Genomic DNA, 12,312 nt, shown 5'->3' with positions numbered 1-12,312 from the left:
GATTTTCACATATGCAGCCCACGCACGCACACACGCACGCACGCACACACGCGCAGTCCACTAGAGCGAGAATTTGCCAGGCGTATGAACCATTTCTGACTTGAATGTATAAAGGTTGTAAATTGTGGAAGGTGAAGACAGGAATAAAATTTAAATTTAAAAAATTTGAAAAGGTATTTGCTTTTCTTTTTCTAACAGGGTTACTGTTTCAGACAGTTGCGATAATGAGATTTTTCAGGACTTGTTTTGGAAATTATGTTCAATAAAAAGTGCTAAATAGTAGGTAAAAGTTTTTTAAGTAATGTTCACAAATACTCCAAACTTCATGTTTTTCGTCAGGCTTGAAATTTTTAAAACAAAGATTTTCTGAGAATCAGCCATACCTCAATCTTCTGGCTTTATTGTGCATGAAATAAAGTTTAATCTCTAGCAACAATTTATTAACGTTAAACTGTTACACCACAAGCTATCTGGCAACGCACCTCTCTATCTAGCAGTTTGGGAAGTATCTTCTTTGACATGGCAGTTATTTTATCATGTAACTAATAAACACAACATTTTTTTGCAAATTGCTCAGCAATAACAGATTAATTGTAGAACGGCTGTTCTAAGCAAGTCGTGGGTTTGCATGGGGCATTAATCTCTTTGGAAAGCTGCCGCTTTTCCCAATCAACTAAATGATCTTCTTAATTATTTATAATCTTTCCTAAGAGCTCAACTCAAGGAATTTTTCTAAGAAATTCAAACAAAAATGTAAAGGCCGTTCAAGTCAAATCGTGACTTTTTATTGCAGTATCCATGTGCGAGTATCAAAACACGTGTATGAGAGTAAAAGACCCTTTATTTCTCTATATAATCTCCTGTTACACTAATGCACATATCCCAGCATTTCACTAGTGCTTGGATACCATCAAGGTGGAAAGTTTTCTCAGAGTGTAATCAGATTGTCTGCTTCACTTCTAAAATGATGGCTTTCCACATATTTAACGCTCATGGCAACGACTGCAGTGGGCACTGAGCCACCTCATGTGTCAGCATCATTTACAGACGTACAGCCTTATTTAAAACATTTGCACCATTCAAATATTTTTACTACAACTAAGAGTCTCATCACCGCAAGTCTTCTGTCAACTGCAATTATGCCTTCATTCACTAGAAATGTCACCAAGTCCTGGATTGACTTGAACTTCACTTATATAATAAATAAAAACAACATGCAGGGGATTCCTATGCCACAGATTTGAAAAATAGAAATGTCTTTTTTTTTTTTTCTTAAAAAACAAATAAATTTTGATTCTTATCCAGAACTAAAGCACAACTGTGTAACTAAGGACAAATTTAAAGTAAAACTCAACCAGCTATGACAAGGTATGCCAAACACTCACGTTTTGAAACAGGGGTCTCCAGACATGAGATGAGTACAGATGATTACCTGAACAATGAGGGGTACACAAAAAAAAATTTTGAGAAAAACTTCAAGTCTTAAAAATGACAAAAAAAAAATTAATGCTTAAATAGAATCTGGAAAGCAACATAAAGCTGCCACCACTATACACCACGATAACCAGATTATTAAATATTAATACGTGTTGCGTTATTTTTTCAGACATATTCTGAAATATTTCAGAATATTTCTTAAACAAGAAATATTCTTCCTCTTGTTCTCAGAGGCCCACCACAAACAGTAAGCACCTAGGGTTAGGGTCAAGCTATGCCCGGGGCCCAGACTCGGAAAACAATAGGGTCCTTAATTTAATCCTTAGGAAAACAATAGGGTCCTTCACACACTATGACGACATAAGGCTGATGTCATATTGTTTGAGCCCTAATTGAAATCAGTTACAATAAAACCTCATATAGTGACAAACAACGATGAGCGGGCCCTAGCACCTTGTGCAATTGCCTCCCGGGCGCACCACACAACCTGCACACTTTACACACTCTATAAGGCTGATGTCAGCTTGGGCCCTAAATATTTGTTGAGTGTGTGTGTGTGTGTGTGTGTGTGTGAGAGAGAGAGAGAGAGAGAGAGATGCGAGTGTTAACATTTGTGATGTGTGCATGTGTGCGTTTGTGTGTGTGTGCGTGTGTGTAAGAGAGCTGTGAGTGTTTACATTTGTGACATGTACTTGAGTAGAATAGGGGAATTTTATGTTTAGATCTCCAAAATGCCTTAGATCCTAGAAAAAAGCATCACAGTATATCACTCAATTTGTCACAATATGATGTTGCTCAATATAATGCCACACAAAGTTATTAACCACTTTTCAGCAGAGGTTTGAGGCATCGTCATGGCTGATCAAAAATCCCTCTACAATTTTACATCCTCGGATGGTGGGAAAAAACATTTCCTTAGAAAAACAATAGGGCTGCGCACACTATGATGACACAGGGCTGATGTCATAGCGCCATTAGGCCTTAAAAACACAAAATTTGCAAAAACTGACAGGGACTCAGTATTTTGGACATCCCAACTCATTAAACATCACCGAATTTCCATTTGCACAATGTCCCCGCTGCAGTCCTGTTTGTTTAACAAGATGAGCTTGAAAAACAAATTCTGTTGTACAGAATAAATTTTTATTTAGAAACGTGTGCTGATGTAATTTGCATTTAATTGTTTGTCATTTTTTTTCACTGCTGTATTTGGATTTGTAAAACAGTAAGTAAAACAATATGAGGAATTTGACTGCATGCATTTTGTAATTATAGAATCTGAAAACTAAATATTATAGACTTTTGGCCTGTACCTTGAGAATGGAATTGTCCTGCCTGGTGTTCTTGGTGTCATAGCCCTCCAGTAGACAGCGGCGTGTGGTGCTCCCAGACCCGGCAAACTCAGCCAGGTTCAGATCAGCAAAGCCCAGCTGAGACAACAGCGCAAAATCTGGTTTAGCATCACTTTAGAATATGTACATTCTAATGGATATGACTGCATGCATGATGTGGAGCTGCTCTGACATCAGGATTTTTCTCCCCATGTTTGGTATATTAAACAATTAAATGATCTCTTTACCTCTTGAATTTAGAACACCTTTAAGTAACTATACAATATATCTTCTCTTACTGCATCCATAAATCTCCTCTTTGGTCTTCCTCTAGACCTCCTGCCTGGCAGTTCCAACCTCAGCATCCTTCTACCGATATATTCACCATCTCTCTTCTGAACATGTCCAAACCACCTTAATCTGGCCTCTCTGATTTTATCTCTAAAACATCTAACATGGGTTGTCCCTCTGATTAATTCATTCTTGATCCTATCTATCCTTGTTACTACCAAAGAGAACCTTAACATCTTTAACTTTTATCTCTACTACCTTCAACTCTGCCTCCCATCTTTTGTTTAGTACCATTGTCTCTAAGCTGTAGAGCATCACTGGTCTCACCACTGTCTCAACACTTTTCTCCACCCGTTCCAACCTGCCTGTTCATGCTTCTTCACCTTCTTTTCACACTCTTTGTTGCTCTGGACCCAAATACCATGTAAACCCAAATGCCACATTACATTACTCCAACATGCTTTATTAATGTATAACACGATGTTGCAAGTTATTTCTTACATATATAATGAGTATGAGGGGGTATCAAAAAGCTTCAAGATTTAAGTGCCACAGATTCGGTCACTTTTGACATACGTCCTCCCTCAGACCCCTAAAAATCTGGCATTAGAATTTGCTATTCATGGTCTGGCCCCTGGATTCTTGATGCACGATGGCATGAATGTCAAAAAAGACGATAAGCATAGACTTGGTTAAGCTTCGGACCTGACTCGCCTCTTTCGGTTGTGAAGATGATGGGCTCTTCCACTGTAAAACCTGTTGCTTTGTCTCTGGATCGTACCTATACATCAAAGTTTCATCACCGGTGACTCTCGACATGATGGACATTTCATCCACAGCACGCTGACAGACGTTCTTGCCAGACATGTTTCTTCTGCTCCTGGGTCAGCAGCCTGGGGTGAACTTGGCAGCAACATGGTGCATGTTTAAATTACACATGGAGATTTTCAGGACTGTTTCTTTATGACACACAGTGATGTTGTGGATTGTTCTCCACCAATAATCATGCATAAGCAGCCGAATTGTTTCAAATATTTCGGGGGTTGAGCTAGTTGAAGGTCTTTCTGTTAACTCGTTTCCCAGTGACGTCCTTCTGCTCTTGTAGCGTGCGTGCCACGCAAACACCTCAAACGACTCATTGCAGCGTCACCATAACCTTGCCAAATCATGTCAAACGTCTCTGTGGTAGATTTGACCAGTTTCGGACAGAATTTCATATTCGCACTTTGTCCTAACTTACTTGTCCATGATGAAATAGCAGACATTGTTGCACAGCTTCAGCATCAGTTGCACAGCTTCCGATAGGAGGGTGTCTGACGTATAAAGGTCGGTGCTCCCCAAGACTGTGCTGACACCTGTTGGCGTGTTACAAAAGTAGCCTAGAAACCTTTTGGTACCACCTCATAGTTATTCAAATATCATTTTTAGTACTTAGCAATTAGAGAGTTGTGAACCACTGTTGCTTAAATCCCTCAACGCAGAGGTGATTGTATGTTGATTGTATGGTGCCAACCACCCCCGCCCACACCTCCAGTATAAATGCTTTATTGCACTTGATCATTTACCTTTGCAAAAGTCTTCCCACCTTTCGTTTCCTATAAGGGGAAAAGTCAATTAATTCATCAGCAGCATTTTAATATTTAACAAACTTTAGGTGATAGGCTTAAGAGTTCAAGGGTACCTTTCTGACAGAAACACGACAGATGCAAGGATCAAGGACTCCTGTTCCAGCACTGGCGCTCATTTTGCATGGAAATGAGAACCTTGTTCTCCAGCGTACGCAGTTCGCCTGGACCACTTCTCTATAAAGCATGCACATGGTTGTCAGCCTAAGGTGGCTTTAGAACAAACAACACACACACCTTGACTGAGGCCCTCATAACATACACATACACACTAGGACACCTACACACATATGTGTATACAAATATGTACACATTTACGCACACACAAAAGAATTCGCTCATCTGCCTTCACATGCATACAAACTTGAGTAACACCTAGTTTTTAATCCATAGGGTTTAATATGATGTTGGCCAACCATTTGTAGGCTATAACAGCTTTAATTCTTCTGAGAAGGCTTTTCACAAAGTTTAGATGGGAATTCAAGACCATTCATGACACATCTCCACTTCTCCAGTGGTGTCGTGCTTACACCACTGCAGCCGATGCTTTGCAGTGCACTTTGGCCATGGAAAACCAGTTCATGAAGCTCTCCACACTGTTTTTGAGCTAATCTGAAGGCCACATAAAGTTTGGAGGTCTGTAGTTATTGACTCTGCAGAAAGTTGGCAACCATTGCACACTATGCGTCTCAGCATCCAGTGACCCCGCGCTGTGCATGATGTGAATCATAAGCAATTTGTATGGCTGTTAAGTGTGTGAGCTGTATAGAAAATTATTAGTAAAAAAGCTAGTACTAAAAACAAGTTAAACGGCCTGATACACATGTTGCACCACCTGCTCTCAATAATGAGATTACTAGGAAACGCCCAGCCAGCTGGGAGAAAAACAGAAGAAGACAACACTGACAAAGAGCTAACTGGTCACGCTTTCTCCAAATGACTCAGCTCTCTATCTGCCTCTTTTTCAGCAGCAGCACTGAGCAGCTTCCACAACAGTAAAGGAAGCTGCCCATAATAAGGGTTAAGTTCTTTACAGATGAAATTACAGATGATCCTCCACAGCAGCAGAACATCACCACCATCCATTCAACAGATTTTATTAGCCAGTTTATGATTTTATAAAGTTTTATGAGCCATGTGAATGTAAACAAAATGAGACGTCTCTCGCAGTTGGAATCACTGTTTTTAAAAATATATATTTATATATATTTTTTATATTTTATCATTTTTTTATTTATTTTCCAAATTAAGTCAATTTAAATTAAATTTTATTTGTAAAGCGCCATTTACCTTTAACAATTGCTATTGTCGCAAAGCAGCTTTACAGAATCAAAAAAAATTATGAACCAGACTCAACAGGCAAACCGTCCTCATTTGGGTGATAACAGATAGCAGGACTCAATCTACAGTAATACTGTGTGTTAGTCAGCTGGAGGTTCAATATAACAGTTGATGTCCAAGTTAATATGGAGTCCAGTTCGTTATTGGAGGCTCAGGTGACTGTAGGAAATTCCAGTACTGAACTATCGAGCGACTGCAGTCACAAGTCCTCAGAGAACAGCTGTCTGTATCAGTCGAGGCCAGGACCGTCTTCATGGTAAAGTGGAACCGTCACCAATTCCAAACTTGCAAATGTTCAGTTAAATTTTATGCAGGGTTACCAAGATCGGTGTCATATCTGTCCGCTACTGCGCTAATCTATTAATTAAGTCTGGTTCCTCTCAAGGTTTCTTCCTATTGCCATCTCAGGGAGTTTTTCCTTGCCACTGTCGCCGTACCCTTGGCTTGCTCATCAGAGACATTTCATTCATCTCATTATTATCTAGATACATTTTTCTCACACATACACAATTTTTTTTTTATTATTATTATTATTTTTTTATTATTATTATTATTTTTTATGAATTTCTTTCATTTTTGTGAAGCTGCTTTGAGACAATGATTAAACAGCGCTATATAAATAAAATTTAATTGAATTGAATTAAAGGTAATGTGATGTACTAGCTTAATTTTTATGTGTGGCTGCCATGGTGCAAATTGTATTATTGTGTATTTTCACCATCACCAATCATCTCAGCTGTTCAGATTAATATAGTTAAAAGAATGTTCTGACATGAAGTTGTATATGACTTTTCCAAAAAGCACAATTGCATTTAATTAAATATTTTTCTTACCATAAAAAAGAACATTTGACCTCCTGAAGAGGAGATGGAGGGAAAAAGCAGAAAAAAAACTGGAAGAACCTGTACTACAAACCTCTCAGCAAAGAAAGCATCACAAAAGAAGACAGTAACTGGGACACCAGGCTGATGCCATTACTCTAAGAGACCAAATATTAAATTAATTTTACCAAAATGTCATTTAAGACTGCTCCAATACTTTCGCTTATCAAACAGTCCATATTCTCAGTTAATATGTATAAATGTAAAAATCAGAAAATTAAAGCTGAATTTCTGATCCAATGTCACACAGTTGTTTTCTGATCCCAAACAAAAAGAATTAGCCATGTGTTCCAATAAGTTTCGAGTTGCTGAACTTGCAAAACCCTGAGTCTGGAACTGAAACTGTTTCTCTACCTATGATAAATTAGAACTTGTCTATTAGCTGTAACTACTCTGTGAGATGTTTAGAACGAGACAGTTTCCAAGTTTATAGATCATGGCATTTGATAAGAAGAGGAAATGGTGTCAATGAGCTTTCTGTTGATGTGTCTCAGGTAAAGGGTTTGGTACTCCAAAATCATGTTACTTTCTTTGCTCCTTTTGCAGGGCTATAATCTTCAGGTCATTTATATAATTAGGTACATAAACAGACAAGTAGTACATATATGCATCATTCATACTCTAAACATTTGGCCACAAATACCTGTTAAGGTGTTGGTTTGGCACCAGCTACCTACACCTGGCATTGTGCCTAGGAGGTATTGTGACAGCATTACTTGACAGAACATGTGCTCATCTTAACATGTTATTGTGGCACACCTTTCCATATCTAAGCACTGCTCCATCCTTGTATGTGATGCGTTAAAAAAATTTAAGTGCTCTTGTCTGTTGTTCTCTAATGCTTAGGCTTTTTGTTCTTGCCACTGTTCCCATGATGACATCTTTTTCTGTAGTACTGTACCTTAACCATAATGCAAGGCATGCGATGAGAATCAGGAAATATGTGGTCATGACATTCATCAGAGCCTGAAAGCTGCAGCACACTCACTAACCAAGATCACTTACATCCAATCATTCACATCAACCACTAACATTTCTGTCTAGCAGACAGATGTGGATTTAGGTATGGAAGACATGGGCAGCTGGCAAGGGTGGCATCATGCTAGGGACAATACAGAGCGCCAGCATGGCCTAGGGGCCGTGTGCTCTCAGTATACAGAACAGGGCAAAGGTTTGGACACAAGTTATGATTTTTTTTTTTAATTCTAAAAACAATACTTGAGATTTTCAAACCATGATAACACATATGGCATTAGGTAATTAGGTGGCAACAACAGTCAACTGTTATTTTAAGACACAAAGGTCTGGAACAGTTCTTGCAAGAACAATGTTGTCACATCCATTTGCAAAAGCCATCAGGCACCATGATGAAACTGGTGAAAGTGACTGAGTACAATGTTACAACAACTTTGTCTTAACTTAAAAGTTCTCACATTACATCTCACAGTAGTGTCTACTGACTATACGTGAGACATAAAGTATGCAATCACATCCACAAACTGTCATTGTGCTTCTGTCTCTCTGGAATTATTACTATCTTTTGATCTATCCCCAACAACTGATATTTGATGAGTTTTATTTGGTCACATCCCTAACATATGAATGTGTGAGGTTGAGTACAGAGAGACACAGGACGTACAGACTCAGGGGCAACAGCAGCCGAAAGACCAACAACAACATACGAAACTGCATATTAAAGTAAAGTCTCTCTTCATTATAACGATCGTCTCGAGGAGGGCATGACGTCATTACACCTTCACGTCACTACGAGTTTGATTCATCAGAGACTGGGTTATTGCCACGACATCTAAATGTCACAAGTCCCTGTGTGTGTGTGTGTGTGTGTGTGTGTGTGTGTGTGTGTGTGTGTGTGTGTATGTGTGTGTGTGTTACAGGGCCAAAAATATCATTAATAATAAAACGAGCCCAGACTGTGTGTGTCAGTGAGCCAGAGTGGGACTAAAACACGACATAAACATGGGGTGTGAGGTGAGGCGGTAGTGAGGTGGTAGTGAGGCGGTAGTGAGGTGGTGTTGAGGCGGTAGTGAGGTGGTAGTGAGGCGGTACAGAGTGAAAACACGGCCGGGTTACCGGGAGGACTCCTCCGAGAAGCCGCCGTCCAGCAGCCGAACCTTACAGAACAAGACCCCGTTAACGAACGGCACCGACGACAGCTCGTCCAGCTCGAAATCCACATTAAACTTGAACTTCTTTTTCTTCATCATGTTTAATGGATCCTTGTTTATAGACGCGCTACAGCGCCTGCGTGTCAGATCGATCGGGTAAGCTAAGCTACTGCTAACGCTAGCTTACACTGCTAGCACTGTTAGCGCTGAGACATGGCGAAGATCTTCGAGGTTCTCCATAAACTCGGATATTTCCAGAGGTTCTCCATGTAAAAGTTCTGAGCAGACAGCCATAGCTCTGCCTCGCTCGGAAACACACACACACACACACACACACACACGGCCTGTGGGGGCCTGGGGGACACGCGCCACTGTGACGTCACAGTAAGGTTCACGCCCCCGTGCGCTCTGTTAGCGGTAGTGTCTTCTTCTTCTTCTTCTTCTTTTGGAGTTTTACGGCGGTTTGCATCCGTACGTGTTGCACTACCGCCACCTTCTGGTTAATTTTCCTTCGATGTTTCTTCTCTTTATTTCCAGATTATTTCTTTCATCGCTTATATTCTATCCATCAAACCAGTTGCAACTAAGAAGTTACAAATATTTTTCTTTCCTCGCCCAATCATCCCACTTTCCAACACATCTTTTATCTCTGTCCCAACCAATCCACCTTTTCTTAGTTCTTCCATCATTTTCCTCCTTTGTTCTTTATACTGTATCTTCTGCAATTTATAAGTACATGTTCTATGGTTTCAGGTATCTGGCAAACCTCACACACGCCAGTGGGATGCTTCCCTATAATGTATAATGTATTATTCAGGTTACTGTGTCCAATTCGTAATCTTGTCATTACCGTGTCCTCTCTTCCAGTCCCTCCTCAGGTCCTCTCAGTTCCAACTTTATTTTGAATGCCATATAAATGTCTCCCTTTAATTCCCCTATCCCACTGCTGTTGCCATTCTCTCACAGCTTCTTTCCAAACTATACATTTTCCTTCCGCCTTTGACATTTTTATATATATTTTAATTTTATCTTTTCTTGTTGCTTGCTTGGCTAATTTATCCACCCTCTCGTTTCCCAAAACACCTACAGTATGTGAGCTGGAGTCCAAATAAGCTGAATCTCTTTACCTTTTTCTTCTATTCTCATATATGTTATCAATATTGTATATAAAAGATCCTGACGGCTATTGGACCCCCTGATCTGAGACTGATCAGTGCAGACAATGAATCACTTCCAATTAAGAATTTGATTATTTTTTCCTCCTTTCCAGCCCATTCTAATGCCAGTGTATACACACTCTGATTATACAATGTTCGTTTGTTTTCTTCATTTTCCTGGTTACTTACACTCAACAAAAATATAAACGCACCACCTTTGTTTCTGCTCCGATTTTTCATGAGATGGACTTAAAGATCTAAAATTCATTCCAGATACACAATATTACCATTTCTCTCAAACATTGTTCACAAATCAGTCTAAATGTGTGATAGTGAGCACTTCTGCTTTGCTGAGATAATCCATCCCACCTCACAGGTGTGCCACATCAAGATGCTGATCTGACATCATGAGTAGTGCACAGGTGTACCTTATACTGCTCACAATAAAAGCCCCCCCTGGAATGTGCAAATGTTTTTTGCTTTATTGGGGGTCTGGGGACTCAGAACCGGTCAGTATCTGGTGTGACCACCATTTGCCTCATGCAGTGCAACACATCTTCTTCGCATAGAGTTTATCAGATTGTCAATTGTGGCCTGTGGAATGTTGGTCCACTCCTCTTCAATGGCTGTGCGAAGTTGTTGGATATTAGTGGGAACTGGTACACGCTGTCGTATACGCCGGTCAAGCACATCCCAAACATGCTCAACGGGTGACATGTCCGGTGAGTATGCTGGCCATGCAAGAACTGGGACATTTTCAGCTTCCAAGAACTGTGTACAGATCCTTGCAACATGGGGCCGTGCATTATCTTGCTGAAACATGAGGTGATGTTCATGGATGTATGGCACAACAATGGGCCTCAGGATCCCATCACTGTATCTCTGTGCATTTAAAATGCCATCAATAAAATGTACCTGTGTTCTTCGTCCATAACAGATGCCTGCCCATACCATAACCCCACCACCACCATGGGCCACTCGATCCACAACATTGACATCAGCAAAGCACTCACCCACACGACGCCACACACGCTGTCTGCCATCTGCCCTGAACAATGTAAACCGAGATTCATCCGTGAATAGAACACCTCTCCAACGTGCCAGACGCCATCGAATGTGAGCATTTGCCCACTCAAGTCTGTTACGGCGACGAGCCGGAGTCAGGTCAAGACCCCGATGAGGACGACGAGCATGCAGTTGAGCTTCCCTGAGACGGTTTCTGACAGTTTGTGCAGAAATTGTTTGGTTATGCAAACCAATTGTTTCAGCAGCTGTCCGAGTGGGTGGTCTCAGACGATCTTGGAGGTGAACCTGCTGGATGTGGAGGTTCTGGGCTGGTGTGGTTACACGTGGTCTGCGGTTGTGAGGCCGGTTGGATGTACTGCCATATTCTCTGAAACGCCTTTGGAGACGGCTTATGGTGGAGAAATGAACATTCAATGCACGAGCAACAGATCTGGTTGACATTCCTGCTGTCAGCATGCCAATTGCACGCTCCCTCAATGCTGGTGGCATCTGTGGCATTTTGCTGTGAGACAAAACTGCACATTCCAGGGTGGCCTTTTATTGTGGGCAGTATAAGGTACACCTGTGCACTACTCATGATGTCAGATCAGCATCTTGATGTGGCACACCTGTGAGGTGGGATGGATTATCTCAGCAAAGCAGAAGTGCTCACTATCACACATTTAGACTGATTTGTGAACAATGTTTGAGAGAAATGGTAATATTGTGTATCTGGAATGAATTTTAGATCTTTAAGTCCATCTCATGAAAAATCGGAGCAGAAACAAAGGTGGTGCGTTTATATTTTTGTAGAGTGTATAACATTGCAGATTCAGTCCTTCCTGTTTCAGGTTCTTTTGATCCATCTGCGTAAATCTGAATATGGTCTCTATACTTTTGTTCCACATATCTATAAAATTCATCTACTAGGTCTATATTATTATTTATTGATTTGATTTGATGCAACTTTCATGGTTTCCATTTTCCACACTGGATAGTCAGGCCATATCACAGTTGGACAGAACTCTTCTTCACTCACCCCCAAATCTCTAGCGGACTCATCTCCTACCCACCCAAAACTATTCTTTTGTACTTTTTCCTTTTTCCAACAAGTTAGT

General features: G+C 40.5%; 1 protein-coding gene across 2 annotated transcripts in view; it reads right to left on the bottom strand.

Moving 5' to 3' along the window:
* Positions 1–9,394, bottom strand: part of fam102bb (family with sequence similarity 102 member Bb) — a 30,059-nt gene extending 20,665 nt beyond the window's left edge. For both annotated transcript variants that reach the window (XM_053483786.1, XM_053483785.1), the window contains exons 1-5: positions 8,998–9,394; positions 4,741–4,861; positions 4,625–4,654; positions 2,751–2,867; positions 1,386–1,432 (exon numbers count right to left, since the gene is read on the bottom strand). In XM_053483786.1, the coding sequence (XP_053339761.1) occupies positions 1,386–1,432; positions 2,751–2,867; positions 4,625–4,654; positions 4,741–4,861; positions 8,998–9,131 (449 nt within the window). In that variant the 5' untranslated portion in view covers positions 9,132–9,394. The remainder of the gene's footprint in view (positions 1–1,385; positions 1,433–2,750; positions 2,868–4,624; positions 4,655–4,740; positions 4,862–8,997) is intronic.
* Positions 9,395–12,312: the final 2,918 nt, after the last annotated feature.

This window comes from Clarias gariepinus, chromosome 23 (genome assembly GCF_024256425.1).
Source record: "Clarias gariepinus isolate MV-2021 ecotype Netherlands chromosome 23, CGAR_prim_01v2, whole genome shotgun sequence".
Lineage (NCBI taxonomy): Eukaryota > Metazoa > Chordata > Actinopteri > Siluriformes > Clariidae > Clarias > Clarias gariepinus.
The sequence above is the reverse complement of the archived record's forward strand: the minus strand, read 5'-3'. Positions and strand labels throughout refer to the sequence as shown.